The 17,987-nt window shown below is 57.1% G+C and overlaps 1 protein-coding gene across 1 annotated transcript; it reads right to left on the bottom strand.

The window, feature by feature from the left end:
* Nucleotides 1-990: 990 nt before the first annotated feature.
* RCC2 (regulator of chromosome condensation 2) lies at nt 991-17,032 on the bottom strand. The gene is made up of 13 exons (XM_066334430.1): nt 16,945-17,032; nt 14,091-14,392; nt 11,734-11,827; nt 9,201-9,344; nt 7,279-7,410; nt 6,313-6,401; nt 5,638-5,752; nt 5,082-5,248; nt 4,030-4,210; nt 3,145-3,250; nt 2,983-3,055; nt 2,543-2,620; nt 991-1,292 (listed from the first exon to the last, which is right to left on the bottom strand). The coding sequence occupies exons 2-13, from the start codon at nt 14,388-14,390 to the stop codon at nt 1,188-1,190; spliced, it is 1,584 nt and encodes a 527-aa protein (XP_066190527.1). The 5' UTR covers nt 14,391-14,392; nt 16,945-17,032; the 3' UTR covers nt 991-1,187.
* Nucleotides 17,033-17,987: the final 955 nt, after the last annotated feature.

The raw sequence follows: 17,987 nt of genomic DNA, 5'->3' as shown, positions 1-17,987 counted from the left end.
TCAAACTCAAACCAAGGGAAGCTGAGGGGAGGGGACAAAACGGCCTCGATCCACCTGAGCTTCACTCCACGGAATCCAAAAATCCCTGGATCCTCCCCCAGCCCCCGGGATCCTTCCCGAGCTGAGAATTGCCCTGGGAATGCGGGAACAGCCCCTCGGGAATGTGGGAACGGCCCCCCACGGCTTTTGGGGCTTCACGTGGGGTTTTGGCGATTCCCCATTCCCAAATCCTAAATATCGCTACAAAAGCGGGATTTGGGGTTTCCCAGCTGCTCCCCCCGGCCGGGATCTCCCCTCTCCAAACCCCCGGGAAACAAATCCCAAGCCCAAAAATTGACCAAAACCCATTTTTTCGTTTTACTGCAAACTCCCCGAGCGCCGCCCCGGGGGAGATGGGAAGGAGCAAAAATCCATGGAAAATTCCAGGAGAATCCCTAAAAACGGCCCGAAGGGAGCGGGAATGGCGCGGGGCAGAGCCGGGCTCTGCTCCTGAAGGCACCTCGAGATTCCAGCACAGTGACCTGGCACGGAGGGAGCTGGGAGTGAGGGAATGTGGGAATTCTGGCTGATCCCGGGCCAAACCATCCGCCAGAAGGAAATAATAAAAAAACCAAATTCCCGGGAAAAAATTCCTTTGGGACTCCCCTCGTGATCCCTGAGATGTCCCCGAGGTGGGCGAGGGCGGGGAGAGGAGCCCGGGAATGCTGCTGGGATGGGATCTGGGATCCCTGCGGATGCTGGAGGCATGGGGGGGGGAAATCCCGAAAATTGTAGCACCCAAAGTAGGGAAAACCAGCAAAAAATGAGAATATTGGGGGGAAAAATGGAAGTATAGGGAAAAAACCAGGCATTGGCAGCTGCTCTTTAGGGATTCCAAATCCCTAAAGGGATCCTAAGCCGGGATCAGATCCCCAGAGTGATCCCGAGCCGGCAGCCACAGAGATTCGGGGCTGGAAAAACGGGAAACAGTAAAAAAAAGCTGCGGAAAAATACAAATAAAAATAGAAATAATTCAAGGCCAAACCCTACAAAACCCGGGGCGGGACGTGCCGGAAGGTCCGGCTGCGGTTGGGAACTCCAAAAGCCGGGAATGGGGGTGGGAATGACCCCCCCGAGGGCTGGGAATGCGGGAACGGGGAGGGAGAACGGCGGCCGGGATGGAGAAGCGGGATCGGGATCGGGGCCCCTCAGAGGGTGCGGGGGTTGTACTCCGGGAGCTTCCGCAGCTTCTCCTGCTCCGCCTCCGACTCGTCCCGGGCGATCACCAGGGAGTGGGAATAGCCCATGGCCACCTGGAACGGGAATGGGAATGTGTCACCAGGGAACGGGAATAGCCCATGGCCACCTGGAATGGGAAACCAGGGAGTGGGAATAGCCCATGGCCACTGGGAATGGGAAACTAGGGAATGGGAATAGCCCATGGCCACCTGGAACGGGAATGGGAATGTGTCACCAGGGAGTGGGAATAGCCCACAGCCACCTCTAACGGGAATGGGATACTAGGGAATGGGAATAGCCCATGGCCACCTGGAACGGGAAAGGGTCAGGTGGAAACAGCCCATGGAATGGGAAAGGGGCAGCCAGGAGTGGACAGTGCCATGGAAAAGGGGAAGCTGAGCCGAGGTTATCCAGAGCCTTCCTGGGGATCCCTCCCAGGGAGGAGCCCCCACGTGCCGTGTCCATCAGCCCACGGCTGGCACCGGCTGGGAACGGCCTCAGCCCCTGGATTTATTCCAGTGGGGTCCATCCACACCCTCCCATGGGGTGATGAGCTCTGCACGGCCTCATTTCCCCGTTTATCCCAGGGAACGGCCCCGGGAATCCTCTGTCCATCAGCCCACGGGTGTCACCAGCTGGGCACAGCCTCATTTCCCTGTTTATTTTGGGGGAGGGCCCTGCACACCCCTCTCTTCCCCCCGCGCTGTGGTGAGCTGGGCACGGCCTCAGCCACGCCACATTATTTTAGGGGGATGCAGCTGCTCCCTCCCTCACCCCACAGGTGTTGGCTTTAGGGGAAGGCCCTGGTGTGATGAGCGGTGCAGGGCCTCAGTTTCCCTGTTTATTTTAGGGAATGGTCCCTTGCACCCTCTCTCCATCACCCCATGGGTGTGATGAGCCGTGCCCCGTTTATTTTAGGGCCCCACACGTGCCCCCTCCCTCACCCACGGGTGCCATGAGCTGTTTATTTAGGGGGCCCCACAGCTGTTTATTTTAGGGTGTGATGAGGTGTGCAGGGCCCTCCCCTAAAATAAACAGGGAAACTGAGGCCCTCACCAGGGCTCAGTCACCCCATGGGTGTCACAAGCTGGGCACGGCCTCAGCCCTCTTGGGGGAGGGCCCCGGGTGTGATGAGCTCTGCAGGGCCTCAGTTTCCCCGTTTATTTTAGGGAATGGCCCCTTGGACCCTCTGTCCCTGACTCCACAGGTGTGATGAGCTGTGCAGGGCCTCGGCCACCCCAAATGTTACCCCCCAGGTGCCCCTCCCTGACCCCACAGCTGGGATGGGGCACGGCCCCGCCCCAAGCCCGGGGTCCCCCCTCACCTGCTCCGTGTAGATCCCATCCAGGGTTTTCACCTCCTGTGCTGCCGTGGATGATTTGGGTTTGTGGTCCCCATATCCCTGTGGGAACAGCCCATGGACAGGGGCTCAGTGGGGCTGGGCCCCAGGGTTTGGGGGATTTGGTGTGTCTGGGGTTCCCAGGGGAATTTGGGGTGTCAGTTTGGGGGATTCGGGGTTTTTGGGTACAATTTGGGGTTCTGGGGTGCTGTTTGGGGTCATACCAGCTCCCCGAAGGTGGGTGAGGGCCCCCAGCTGACGGTGGGTTTGGGGTGTCAGTCTGGGATTCCCAGGGGTATTTGGGTGTCATTTGGGGTTTTGGGGGTGTCAGTTTGGGGGTTTTGGGGTGCCACTCGAGATTTTAGGGTGTCATTTGAGGGTTTTGGGGTGTAATTTGGGGGATTTGGGGTTTTTAGGGTGGGTACCAGCTCCCCGAAGGTGGGCGAGGGCCCCCAGCTGATGGTGCTCTCGTCGGCCGCCACGATGACGGAGCTCTTCCTGCAAGGCAGGGCAGCCCTGAGCTCCAGGGGAAACAACCCCGGGAATTGGGGTCTGGGATCTGGGAAGGGCCCCGGAGCCGCACTCACCCGCAGGCCAGGCTGCGGATCTTCCACCCGCAGAGATCCTGCACGGCCTTGGGATACATGGTGGATTCCCGGGAAGTGTTGGTGGCGCCCCAGAAGAACAATCCACCTGCAAGGGAATCCCACCTGTCAGGGCATGGATCCTGGAATTCCCAAATCCCAGGATTCCCACCTGCCAGAGATCCCACCTGTCAGGCTCCCCAGAATTCCCAAATCCTCAGAATCCCACCTGTCAGGCCACCTTTACCCCAGCATTCCCAAATCCTGGGATCCCAGCATTCCCACCTATGAGGCCACACCCTGCCAGCATTTCCTAATCCCAGATCCTGGATTCCCACTTGTTGATGGCTCCCCTCAACATTCCCAAATCCCACCTATTAGGCCACAGGTCCTCCAGCATTCCCAGACCTCAGGATCCTGGGAATCCCACAGCCTGCCCAGCACTCCCAAATCCTCGGATCCCTCGGATCCCACCTGTCTTGCTGATGTCCGCCTCCCAGCATTCCTAAATCCTGGATTCCTGGGAATCCCACATGTCAGAGCATGGCTCCCTCCAGCATTCCCAAATCCCAGAATCCCAGTATTCCCACCTGTCTCAGTGAAGGCTTCCCCAGCCTTCTCAAAATCCTGGGATCCTGCTAATCCCACCTGTCCCACTGACAGCTGCCCCCCCAGCATTCCCAAATCCTGGATCCCTGGGAATGTCACCTGTCAGGGCATGGCTCCCTTTAGCATTCCTGAATCCCAGCATTCCCACCTGTCTCACTGACATCCCCTGCAGCATTCCTGGCATTCCCACCCGTGTCTCCGAGGGCTCCCGGCATTCCCAGACCCCGGCATTCCCACCCGTGTCCCCGAAGGCTCCCCCAGCATTCCCGGCATTCCCACCTGTCTCGCTGACGGCGAAGGAGCAGGTGTAGCCGGCGTAGATCTGCGCCGCGCCGCGCCCGGGGAAGTCGAAGAGCTTCACCAGCCTGGGAACCATCTCGTCCTTCTGCTCCGCGTGCCCCAGGCGCCCGTAGCCCCCGAAGCCCCAGGAAAAGACGCGCTTCTGGGAATCCAGCACCAGCTGGGAACGAGGAACAGCGCCTCAGGGATCCCAAATATCCCAGGAAATGACATCCTTGGGAATCCGGGATCAGCTGGGAATGAGGGAACAAGAGCTCAGAGATCCCAGAGATCCGAAATATCCCAGGAAATGACATCTCTGGGAATCCAGGACCAGTTGGGATGAAGGGATCAGAGGCTGAGAGGTGGTCTCTCCCATTCCTCTCCATCCCTGCTCTCCCACTCCCATCCATTACCCCTCTTCCAGTCCATTCCACACTCTCCCATTCCCATTCCTGCTCTCCCATTCCCATCCCTACTCTCCCATTCCCGCCCCCGTTCCCATTCCCACTCTCATTCCTGTTCCCACTCCTGTTCCTGCTCATGTTCCCATTCTTATTCCTCACCTGTATGGTGTGGTTGGCCCCACAGGCAATGTCCTATTCCCATTCCCAGTATCCCATGACCCCGGATGCTCATGGTGTGGTTGGCCCCGCAGGCCACGTCCTGCACTCGTTCCCATTCCCAATCCCAGTATCCCATGACCCCGGATGCTCACGGTGTGGTTGGCCCCGCAGGCCACGTCCCGCACTCGTTCCCATTCCCATTCCCATTCCCAGTATCCCGTGACCCCGGATGCTCACGGTGTGGTTGGCCCCGCAGGCCACGTCCCGCACTCGCTCCCATTCCCATTCCCATTCCCAGTATCCCGTGACCCCGGATGCTCACGGTGTGGTTGGCCCCACAGGCCACGTCCCGCACTCGCTCCCATTCCCATTCCCAGTATCCCGTGACCCCGGATGCTCACGGTGTGGTTGGCCCCGCAGGCCACGTCCCGCACTCGTTCCCATTCCCGATCCCATTCCCAGTATCCCGTGACCCCGGATGCTCACGGTGTGGTTGGCCCCGCAGGCCACGTCCCGCACCACCACGTTGGGCACGGGCAGCACCTGCCCGTCCTTGGTGCGCTCCACGAAGAGCGCCAGGCGCCGCGGCAGCAGCTCGCAGTCGTACTCGATGCGCTGCGCCCGCGCGATGAACTTCCCGTCGGAATTGTGCCCTGCAGCGCCGGGAAAACACGGAGAGCCCTTCTGCGGGATTGTCCCCAACTGCCCCATCCTGCGGGATCGTCCCCAACTGCCTCCATCCCATGGGATCATCCCGAACCAGCCCTGATCCTGCGGGATCGTCCCCAACTGCCCCAGTCCCACAGGATGATCCTGAACTGCCTCAATCCCATGGGATCATCCCGAACTGCCCCAATCCCACGGGATCATCCCCAGCTGCCCCAATCCTACGGGATGATCCCCAACTGCCTCGATCCCACAGGATGATCCCAAATCCATGGGATGATCCCCAATCCTGTCCCCAGCTCTCCATACTCAGGACACCCAAAGGAGGACGGGTTCCCCACGGCTGATCCCGTGGGATGATCCCGGATTTCCGTACCCAGCTGTCCGTACTCGGGACACCCGAAGGAGTACAGGTTCCCCTTGCAGTCCATGACCATGCTGAACTCGGCCCCGCAGCCCAGCTTGCAGATTGGCTGCCCATTGTACAGGATCTGGGAAGAACCGGGAATCGGGATCAGGAAAAAAGGAAAAACGGGGAATTCCCATGGGAAATCCCTGATCTGCAGAAAAAATGGGATTGAAAAAGAGCAGGTAGAAAGGGATCATGAAAACACAGGAAAAGCAGGACTGGAAAAACACTGGAAAAAGGAAAAAAGTGGAATTTCCACAGGAAATCCTTGATCCATGGGAAAGGCAGGAAAAAGAGGCTTGAAAAACATGGGAAAAAGGAAAAAATGGGACCAGAAATGCAGGAAAAGGATAAAACCAGGATCAGAACCATGGGAAAAAGGAAAAAAAGGTGAATTTCCATGGGAAATCCTGATCTGCAGTAAAAGCTGGAAAAAACAGTATCAAAAAATTTGGGGAACGGGGAAAAAAACCATGAATTTCCATCAGAAAATCCCTGAAATCCTCAAAAATTCAGTTTCCAGATCCCCTTTTGGATTTTCGTTTCCCCACCGCAGCCGGGAAGAGCTCAGGGCTGAGAGGGAATCCTGCATGCCGAGGGGTTTTTAGGGAAGCCCCAGCTCCCGGGATTCTGGGTGCGTACCTGTGTGGGGCTGGGCACGGCGTCCGTCTGGTTCCCCAGCCCCAGCTGGCCCAGCTTGTTCTCCCCGAAGGCGAACACGGCGCCGCTCTCTGCGGGAACACTGGGGTCAGAAAAGGGGATCTGGGGACCGTCTGCCTGGAATTCGGGGGCAAAAGGGGCGGATCTTGAAGGAAAAGGGGAAGATTTTGAGGAAAAGGGGAGGGTTTTGGGGCCGTTTTTCTGGATTTTGAGGAAAAAGGAGAGGACTTGGGCCTAAAGGGGCAGATTTTGGGGCGGTATTCCTGGGATTTTTGGGGGAAAGGGGTGGATATGGGACAGTTTCCCCAGGATTTGGAGCCAAAGGGTTGGATTTAGGGCAGTTTACCCAGGATTTAGGGCAAAAGGGTCGGATTTGGGGCAGTTTTCCTGGCATTTTGGCCATAGGGTTGGCTTTGGTGCAGTTTTCCCAGGACTGGGGGCAGTTTTCCTGGGATTTTGGAGCAAGGGATGGATTTTGGAGAAAAGGGTTGGCTTTGGTGCACGTTTCCCAGGATTTTTGCCATAGGGTCAGCTTTGGTGCATGGGTTTCTCCATGATTTAGGGCAGCTCCCAGGAATTTGGGGCAGTTTCCCCAAGATTTGGTGCTGGTTTCCCCAGGATTTGGTGCAGGTTTTCCCGGCACTCAGGGCAGTTTTCCCGGGACTTGGTGCTGGTTTTCCTGGGATTCAGGGCAGTTTTCCCGGGATTTGGTGCAGGTTTCCACAGGATTCATGGCCGTTTCCCTGGGATTTGATGTAGTTTCCTGGGGATTCGGTGCAGTTTCCCCAGGATTTGGGGCAGTTTGCCCGGGATTCAGGGCAGTTTTCCCGGGATTTGGGGCAGTTTCCCCAGGATGTGGTGCAGGTTTTCCCGGGATTCAGGGCAGTTTCCCCAGGATTCAGGGCAGTTTTCCCGGGATTCGGGGCAGTTTCCCGGGACGGGCCGTACCGGTCAGCGCCAGGGTGTGGTTGCGCCCGCAGGCCGCGGCCACGATGCTCTCGCCGCTCAGGGCCTCGATCGGCCGCGGCGCCTCCACGCGCTTCGTGTCCCCGTGGCCCAGCTGCCCCTTCTCGTTCCGGCCTGCCGATCCCAAAACATCCCACAGCTCCAGGGCTAGCCGCGCTGGGAAACCACCACCCTGGCCCCATCCCGGCTCTCCTTGGGACGGCAACTCCCAACCCGCCCCCCGGATGGCTCCTTCCAATTCCCAATCACTTTTTCCAGGAATGCTTTTTCCCAAACTTCCCCTGAGGCTGTTTCCTCTCATTCTGTTGTTCCCTGGGAAGCAATCCCGACCTGGCTGCCCCCTCCTGCTAGGGAATTCCGGAGCCACAGGGTCTCTCCCCGCTCCAATCCCTTTTTTCTCCAGGCTGAGCCCCTTCCCAGCTGCCTTGGGAATTCTCCTGCCCCTTCCCAGCTCTGCTCCCTTCCCTGGACATGCTCCAGCCTCCCAACGTCCTTCCCAAATTCTGCCCCAACTGGACACAGCCCTCGGGGTGGGACAATCCAGACAATCCTGGCCCTTCCCTGTCACAGCATTCCCGACCCAGGATCCCATTGATCCCATTCCAATCCCATTCCTGGCCCATCCCAGCCCTGTCCCTCACTGTCCCTGCTGTCCCACCCCATGGCACCGCAGGGCTGTGGCCACCAGGATCCCCAAATCCTCTGTTAAACCCCAAATCCTTGGATTCATCCCATGGATCCACCTGTCCCAGCACCCCCAGGGTGTTCCCGCCCTCCCTGGATCCCTGGAAATCCAGGATTCATCCCCCAGCCCGGTGTGGATCTCAGCCCTCACCCAGAGCAGCAGATCCTTTAGTGGGAAGATAATTCCTGAGATGAATCCTGGATTCCCAGGGGGATTTTAGGGATGAATCCCAGAATCCCAGGGGTGATTTTTGGGATGAATCTGAGATTCCCACAGGTGATTTTTGGGAGAAACCCCAGAATTCCAGGACAGGTTTATGGGATGAACCCCAGAGTTTCAGGATGGGTTTTTGGGAGGAATTCCAGAATCCCAGGGGTGATTTGTGGCATGAATCCCATATTCCCACAGGTGATTTCTGGGATGAACTCCAGAATTCTAGGGGTGTTATTTGGGATGAATCCCAGATTTCCAGGGGAGGTTTTTGGGGTGAATCCCAGAATGGCAGGGAAGGTTTATGGGATGGATCCTGAATTCCAGGCTGGTTTTTGGGGCGAATTCTGGATCCCCAGGGGAGGTTTTTGGGACAGATCCCCGTACCCCAATGTGAAGTTTTTGGGGTGGATCCCGGATCCCCATGGGAGGTTTTTGGCACGGATCCCCACACCCCAAGTGAGATTTTTGGGATGGATCCCGGATTCCCAGGGGAGGTTTTTGGGACAGATCCCGGATCCCCATGTGAGGTTTCTGGGACAGATCCCCATACCGCCATATGAGGTTTTGGGGACAGATCCTGGATCCCCATGTGAGGTTTTTGGCACAGATCCCCACCCCCCGGGGAGTTTTTGGGACGGATCCCCCACCCCCCGGGAAGGTTTTTGGGATGGATCCCCACACCCCAAGTGAGATTTTTGGGATGGATCCCGGATTCCCAGGGGAGGTTTTGGGGACAGATCCCGGATCCCCATGTGAGGTTTTTGGCACGGATCCCAATATCCCCCGGGGAGGTTTTTGGTACAGATCCCCATCCCCCGGGAAGGTTTTTGGGACGGATCCCCACCCCCTGGGGAGGTTTTTGGGACGGATCCCCACCCCCTGGGGAGGTTTTTGGGACGGATCCCCCATCCCCCGGGAAGGTTTTTGGGATGGATCCCCCACCCCCCGGGAAGGTTTTTGGCACAGATCCCCAGCCCCGGGGGGTTTAGGGGCGCTCCCGGCTCACCCCAGCTCCAGAGGCGCCCCTCGGCGGTGATGAGCAGGCTGTGCGCGGCGCAGGGCCCCGACACCACCGAGCGCACGCGCAGCGCCCCCAGGCTGCCGTAGCGGTGCGGCCCCCACAGGTTCTGCCCCAGGTTCCGGAACGCCGCTGGAAAACACCGGGAACGGCCCAGTCAGTCACGGGAACAACGGGAATCAGCCCCAGCGAAAACGGGAATCAGTCCCAGGAAAAACGGGAATCAGTCCCAGGAACAACGGGAATCAGTCCCAGGAAAAATGGGAATCAGTCCCAGAAAAACGGAAATCAGTCCTGGGAAGGGCAGCTGGAAAAATCAGCCAGCCAGGAAAATCGTGCTGGAATATCAGAAAAATCATCTGGGAAAATAATCCAGGAGAATCTGGGAAAATCAAGTAGAAAAATTATCTGGGAAAACAATCCCAGAAAAACATCTGGGAAAATAATCTAGAAAAAAAAAATCTGGGAAAATAAACCAGGAGAATCTGGGAAAATCAATGAGAAAAATAATCCAGGAAAATCGTCTGGGAAAATAATCTTGGAAAATCCAGAAAAATCTGGGAAAATCAACCAGGAAAAATATCTAGGAATACCAGGGAAAATCCAGGAAAATCATCCAAGAAAACTGAGACTACTGGCAAAATCATCTGCGAAAATCATCTGGGAAAATAATCCAGGAAAACCGAGAATTATGTGAAAACAATCTGTGGAAATAATCCAGGATAATCCAGGAAAATTCAGGAAATAATCCGGGCAAACCCTGCGGGTCGGTTCCGGGATAAATCCCCGGAGCGGGGCCGGATTCCGCAGGAACTGAGAGCGGATTTTGGGGACGAGGCAGGAAAATGGGGGAACAGCAGAGCTGGGGCACCCCAGCCTGCCCTGAGGAGGGCGTCCCCCCCCAATTAACGAATCAATTAATTAATTAATGAAATCAACCAGCCAGCCAATTAAAAGCAGATAGGTTAACGAGCTGCCTGTGCATCCCAAACGAGCAGAGGCTTGACAGCAGAGCTCTGCCCCTCAAATTAACATCTGAAACTGTGACTCCTCCCCCAGTTAATTAATTCTAAACATTAATCAATTAAAAATGTTTGTTTTTAATATTAATTAAAGTTAACCCCCTAAAAAGAAGATCAAGTCATGAACTGCAAATGCATCCAAAATAAGCAAAGTTTTAATTTGGCTTTCCAGCAGAGCCCCTCAAACCTGCCCCAATTAAGGGCTCCAATTGTGGCTCCTCCCTTCAATAATTAACAGGAATAATTAATCAGAAATAGATAAAAATAATCAGGACTATTAATGAGCTACAAAAGCATTCCAAATAAAGTCTTCATTTTGCTTTGCCACAGATCTTGTGCATCCCAAATTAAGGTATCAAACTGTGGCTCCTTCCCTAATTAACTCACTTTAAATAATAATTAAGTATTATTATTAATTAAATACCGGCACATGAAAAGAAGGAGATCAATTGATGAACTACAAATACATCCCAAATAAACAAAGTTTTAATTTGGCTTTGCAGCAGAGCCCCTCAAACCTGCCCCAGTGAAGGGCTCCAACTATAGCTCCTCCCCCCAATTAATCGATCAATTAATTGGAACGAAACAAAAATAATCACGAAAATTATTGAACTATAAATGCATCAAAAATCAACAAAGTCCTAATTTGGCTTTGCTGGAGATCCAGTGCACCCCAAATTAAGAGATGAAACTGGGTCTCCCTCCCCTATTAAGTAATTAATTAGTTAAATGAATTAAATAGAACCACATCCAATAATCAGGACAATTAACGAACGCTAATTACACCCAGAACTAACAAAGCCCTGATCTGACTTTGTGCCGACCCTGTGTCCCCAGACTCTGGCTCAAATCACTAATTACCAATGAAGCCCAAATCAACACCAATTAATCACACAGCCATTAATGAGGGCCCTACTCTGCCCCAATACATAATTAATACAATAATCACCTATTAACGAGGCCTTGCCCTGCCCCAAAATGTTTATTAATTACTAATTAATACAAATTAATTAATTTGCCATCAAGGAGCCCCAACCCTGCCCCAAAATGTCCATTGACTAGTAATTAACCCCAAATCAATACCAATTAATCCCAGCCATTAACAAGGCCCCACCCAATACATTCCTTAATTACTAATTAAACCAAATTAATTAATCAGCTGTTAACAAGCCCCTACCCTGCCCCAAAATGTTCATTAATGACTAATTAACCCCTTAATTAGCTCCTACCCTGCCCCACACCACTCATTAATGACTAATTAACCTGTTAATTAACGACCCCACACCACTCATTAATGACTAATTAACCTGTTAATTAATGACCCACAGCACTCATTAGTCACTAATTAACATTAATTAATGACCCCACAGCACTCATCAATGACTGATTAACCTGTTAATTAATGACCCCACAGCACTCATTAATGCCTAATTAACACGCTAATTAATGACCCCACAGCACTCATTAATGACTAATTAACGTTAATTAATGACCCCTACCCTGCTGCTTGGGCACCTCCTTGCGGCCGATCAGGTCCCAGTTGGTGGCACCAAAGATCAGGAGCTGCCCCCGGCTCTTGGAGCCCTCGAGCTTCTGCGGGGACACGGGACAGTCAGGGGACAGTCAGGGGACACAGGGACAGTCAGGGGACACAGGGACAGTGAGGGGACACGGGGACATGGGGACAGTGAGGGGACAGTGAGGGGACATGGGACAGTGAGGGGACACGGGACAGCGAGGGGACACGGGACAGTGAGGGGACACTGAGGGGACACTGAGGGGACACAGGGACAGTGAGGGGACACAGGGACACGGGGGACACTGAGGGGACACTTAGGGGACAGTGAGGGGACACGGGGACAGTGAGGGGACACAGGGACACAGGGACAGTGAGGGGACACTGAGGGGACACAGGGACACAGAGACAGTGAGGGCATGCAGGGACACAGGGGACAGTGAGGGGACACAGGGACACAGGGCACAGTGAGGGACACAGGGGACACTCAGGGGACAGTGAGGGGACACAGGAGACAGTGAGGGGACACGGGACAGTCAGGGTCAGAGGGGACACTTAGGGACAGTCAGGGACACTCAGGGGACAGAGGACAGTCAGGGACATCAGGGACTCTCAGGGACAATCAAGAGTACACTTAAGGACACTTAGGGACACCAGGGACATCAGGGACACACGGAACAGTCAAGGGACACTCAGGGACAGAGGGGACAGTCAGGGGTCACTTAGGGACAGTCAGGGGTCACTTAGGGACATGGGGGACACTCAGGTGACACTCAGGGACATAGGAGACACTCAGGAACATGGGGACACTCAGGGACAGTAAGGGACACGGGACAGTGTCAGGAACTGGGAGAGGGAAAGGGATGGGGACAGTCAGGGACATGGACAGGGACAGAGGACAGGGCACACATCAGAGACTGGGGACAGGGACACTCAGGGACACTCAGGGACACAGGGGACAGTCAGGGACACAGAGGGTACTCAGGGGACATGGGGACAGTGTTAGGGACAGGGGACCAGGGCAGGGGACAGAGGCAGGGGACAGGGGACAGTGTCAGGGACAGAGAAGGTGTGGGGACAGCAGGGCTGGGGGACACAGGGGACATGGGGGATGGCGGGACACAGGAGGACATGGAGGATTTTGGGGGTGTGAGGGATGCTGGGGACATCGAGATGCGGGGGGACACAGGGGACACTGTGGGACATCAGGGATGTGATGGACATTGGGGACCTGGGGACATCAGGGATGTGTGGGACCTGGGGACATTGTGGGACAGAGGACATCTGGGACACTGGGGACATTCTGGGACACTGGGGACCAGGGGACATCAAGAATGTGGGGATCATCAGGGATGTGGGAGACACAGGACATCTGGGACATTGGGGTCATCTGGGCCTGGGCCATGGGGACATCAGGAATGGGGGAAGATGTGGGAATGTGGGGGACATTTGGGATCTGGGGGACACTGGGGATGTGAGGGACACAGGACATTGGGGACATCGGGAAAGGGGGAAGATGTGGGAATGCGAGGGACATTGGGGTCACCTGGGACATGGGGACAGAGGGAGCAGCAGGGATGGGGAGGACATGGGGGACACTGGGGACAGGGCAGCAGGGCCATGGGGACAATGATGGGGTGCTTTAAGGGGTGCAATGGGGTGGAAAATGGGGGGAATCGGGGAGTGAAAAGGGGGTGCAGTGGGGTTTGGGGTGCAGTGGGATTTGGGGGTGCAGTGGGGTGGAATGGGATGGGGGTGCAGTGGGCTTTGGGGTGCAGGGGGACGGGATTTGGGGTACATTGGGGTGGAATGGAATCAGCGGGTGCAGTGGGTGAAATGTGGGGTGCAGTGGGATCGGGGGTGCAGTGGGATTTGGGGGTGCAGTGGGGCAGAATTTGGGGTGTATTGGGGTCACGGGGTGCAGTGGGGGGACAGAGGGGCACAATAAGGGCACGAGGATCCTGTGGGGTGGGGCAGGAGGGGCAGAGGGGGTGTGTAATGGGGCACACTGGGGGCACAGGGGGTACGAGGGGGTGCCTAATGGGGCACAGTGTGTCCAGGGCGTGCAGTGGGGTGTCAATGGGGCACACTGGGGACACAGTGAGTCCAAGGGGTGCAGTGGGATAATGGGGCACAGTGTGTCCAAGGGGGTGTCAATGGGGGGCACAGTGTGTCCAAGGCGCGCAGTGGGGTGTCAGTGGGGTGTCAGTGGGGTGTCAGTGGGGCACACGGGGACACAGTGAGTCCGAGGGGTGCAGTGGGGTGTCAGTGGGGCACAGGGGGACACAGCGGGGTCCCAGAGGGGTCCCAGGGGTGCGGCTGCCCTCCCCCCGGGCTCACGATGCGCTCCTTGCTGTGCTCGGGCTCGCAGATCACCACGCTCTGCCCGCGGGCCCCGGGGCCTCCGGGCGCCGCCGCCGCCGCGCCGCCGGGCCTGCCGGGCCTGCGGGCCCCGGGGCTGCCGTCCCGCGGCCGCCGCTCCCGGGGCGCCTCCTCCTCGCTGCTGCCGCCGCTGCTGCCGCCGCTGGGCCGGGGCCGCCGCCGCCCCCCGCCCTGAGCGCCCGGCCTCCGCCGCCCGCCGCCCGCAGCAACCGGGCCCGCGGCGTCCCACGGCGGCCCCGCCGCCTTCCTGCGGGGCATGGCTGAGGGACAGCGTCAGCGCCGCGCCGCCACGGCGCGCCGAGACACGGAGAGACCGAGACACGGAGAGACCGAGACACCGAGACACCGAGACACTGAGACACAGAGACACAGAGAGACCGAGATACAGAGACACCGAGACACAGAGACACCGACACACCGAGACACCGAGACACGGAGAGACCGAGAGACTGAGACACGGAGAGACCGAGACACAGAGACACAGAGACACGGAGAGACCGAGACACAGAGACACAGAGACACGGAGAGACCGAGACACGGAGAGACCGAGACACGGAGAGACCGAGACACGGAGACACAGAGACACGGAGAGACCGAGACACAGAGACACCGAGACACCGACACCGAGACACGGAGACACAGAGACACCGAGACACGGAGAGACCGAGACACGGAGAGACCGAGACACGGAGACACAGAGACACAGAGACACAGAGACACCGAGACACAGAGAGACGGAGACACGGACACACCGAGACACGGACAGATGGACACACCGACACACGGACACAGCACACACCGCACACCGACAGACAGCGACAGACACACAGGGACAGCCACAGACACTCAGGGACACCCAGGGACACCCAGGGACACCGATCCCGACCCCGGGACACGCGGGACAGGCGGTGAGGGGACAGTGAGGGGAAATGGGGACACGGGATGAGGGGGAACACAGTGGGGGGAAATGGGGACAGAGGGAGCCGCTGTGGGAGGGGATGAGAGGGGACACGGGTGTGGGGACACGGGTGAGGGGACATGGGGGACACGGGTGAGGGGACATGGGGGACACGGGGTGTGGGGACACGGGGGACACGGGTGAGGGGACATGGGGGACACGGGGTGTGGGGACACGGGTGAGGGGACATGGGGGACACGGGGTGTGGGGACATGGGGGACATGGGGGACACGGGGTGTGGGGACATGGGGGACACGGGTGTGGGGACATGGGGGACATGGGGGACACGGGGTGTGGGGACACGGGTGAGGGGACATGGGGGACACGGGGTGAGGGGACATGGGGGACACGGGTGTGGGGACATGGGGGACATGGGGGACACGGGGTGTGGGGACACGGGGGACACGGGTGAGGGGACATGGGGGACACGGGTGTGGGGACACGGGGTGAGGGGACATGGGGGACACGGGTGAGGGGACATGGGGGACACGGGGTGTGGGGACACAGGGTGTGGGGACATGGGGGACAGGGGGTGTGGGGACATGGGGGACACGGGGTGTGGGGACACGGGGGACACGGGTGAGGGGACATGGGGGACACAGGGTGTGGGGACACAGGGTGAGGGGAGATGGGGGACATGGAGTGATGGGAGATGCGGTATATGGGGTGAGGGGACATGGGATGAGGGGAAATGGGAGCGATGAGGGGACATGGGGGATTTGGGGGACATGGGGGATTTGGGGGACATGGCAGACACGGGATGAGGGAAATGGGGCGGATATGAGGGGACATGGGATGGGGGGAGAAAGGGGAGAGCCCCCGTGAGTGGGACATGGAGGGATGCGGGGGGACAAGGCGTGAGGGGGCCTGGGGGACACGGGGACAAGGGTGACCCCAGCCAGGGGACACGGGGGGATTTGGGGGACACGGGACAGGGGGACACGCGTGACCCCAGCCAGGGGATTTGGGGGACACGGGACAGGGGGACACGGTGACCCCAGCCAGGGGATTTGGGGGACACGGGACAGGGGGACACGCGTGACCCCAGCGAGGGGATGTGGGGGACACGGGATGGGGCAGCTGGGGAGGATTTGGGGGACACGGGACAGGGGGACACGGTGACACCAGCCAGGGGACAGGGGGGACACGGGACGGGGGGATCCGGGGGCAGGGGAGAGAGGGGCCCCGGGGCTGGGGGGAGAGGAGGGGCTGGAAAAGGGCTGGAAAAGGGCTGGAAAAGGGCTTTGGAAGGGGGGTCCCAAAGGGGGGTGAATGGGGGGGTGCAAACGGACAGTTTGGAAATGGGGGGGCCCAGGGGGGTCGCAAAGGGGACACACGGGGGGGTCTCGGGAAGATTCGACCTTTGGGGGTTCCCGGGGGGGGTCCCGGGGTTTTTGGGGGGCTGGGGGGGGTCCCAAAGGGAATCCGGGTTAGGAAAAGGGCCCGGAGACAAAGCGCCGGCCCCCAAAGGGCAGCGGGGGAAGGGGAACAGCGGGGACGGGGATTTTGGGGTCCCCCGTCCTTTATCCCCACCCCGGAACCCCCCAGACCCCAAATCCCGCCGCTGCGGGGGCGCCGCGGTTGGGTTTTGGGGAGGGGGGATTCTGTGGCTCGGGGATGGCGCCGGGTCCCGGGGTCACCCCGTGTCCATCCCCCCGGCCGCATTCCCGTGCCCACATTTCCCGGGAACAATGGGATCTCTGTCTGCCCCCCTCGCACCACGTGGATCCGCCTTTTCTTTTTTTTTTTTTTTCTTTTTTTCCTTTTTAAACCATTTTTCCGCCCCCCCATCTCTGCCCCCATCCCCGTCCCCTTCCCCCCCGAATCCCACTTTTGGGGCCCCCAGTTCCGAACCTGGTTTTAGGGCGAGAGGTGCAGCATAAAGCGAGCGGCAGCGCGGGGCCTTGGCGCTGGTTTTGGTGGCGGTTCCTGTTGCAGGAAAAAAAAAAAAAAAAAAAAAAAAAAAAAAAAAAAAGGTAATTTGGGGCTTTTTTTTTTTTGCTCGCTTTTTTTCCCCTCTGCTCCTCCGTGGTTTGTTTTTTTTTTTTTTTTTTTCTTATGCCCCCGCCGCCCTTTCTCTTTCCCCTTTTTCCTCCTGAAATCCCACCCACCAAATCCACTTAAAACGGGAATGCGGGCGAGCGGGACAATACAAAACAGAAACACATGGATGGGCAGGAAAAGGGGGAAAAGGCAAAAAAAAACCCGGATCCTGCGCGCCCGGAGAGGAAGAGGCCGCGCTGAGCAGCTCCATCTTTAGGGCTGGAAGACTCCGGGAGAGCCTCAAATCCTGGGAATTCTTCCCATCCTCCGGATCCCGCCGGATTCCAGAGCATCCACACCCGCTCAGGGTTTAGTTTTGGGGAGAAAGGAGAATCCAGGGATTTGGAGGTTTGGGGTTTTGGGGGTTTAGGAGAGGAGAATTTAATTTTTTTTTTTTTTTCCCCCCAAGGAAAAATGGGTGTAGGGAGTTTATGGCAGGGGATTCCTGCACGGATTTTGTTCCCAAAAAATAATAAACGCACGGATTCCAAAGGGTTTCTTCCCCAAAAATAAAGGCCTGTTTAACCAAGGATTTTTCCCTTTCCAGAATTAGATCCACTTATTCCAATGGATTCCACCCCCCAAAAAAAATTAACTTATTCCAATGGATTTCCCTTCCCCCCCCAAATTAAATTCACTTATTCCAGTTAATTCCCCCCCTAAAAAAATTAAATTCACTTATTCCAATGGATTCCTCTCCCCCAATTAAATTAAATTCACTTATTCCAAAGTGCTTGTTCCCAAAAAATAGGTGCACAAATTCCAAAGAATTTTTTACCCCCAAAATAAATTCACAGATTCCAAAGGGTTTTCCCCCAAATAAATGCGAATTTCGGAAGGTTTCTTCCCAAAAT

Source organism: Sylvia atricapilla, chromosome 22 (assembly GCF_009819655.1).
Source record: "Sylvia atricapilla isolate bSylAtr1 chromosome 22, bSylAtr1.pri, whole genome shotgun sequence".
Lineage (NCBI taxonomy): Eukaryota > Metazoa > Chordata > Aves > Passeriformes > Sylviidae > Sylvia > Sylvia atricapilla.
This window is presented reverse-complemented; position numbering and strand designations above follow the sequence as displayed.

Bases quoted from the DNA above. Each gene is read 5' to 3' on its own strand.
- RCC2 (XM_066334430.1), bottom strand. From the start codon at position 14,390: ATGCCCCGCAGGAAGGCGGCGGGGCCGCCGTGGGACGCCGCGGGCCCG. The intron at 6,402-7,278 runs GTACGGCCCGTC...GTGTTCCCGCAG, and splicing joins CCACACCCTGGCGCTGACCG to AGAGCGGCGCCGTGTTCGCC. The intron at 1,293-2,542 runs GTGAGGGGGGAC...TTCCCGTTCCAG, and splicing joins ATGGGATCTACACGGAGCAG to GTGGCCATGGGCTATTCCCA.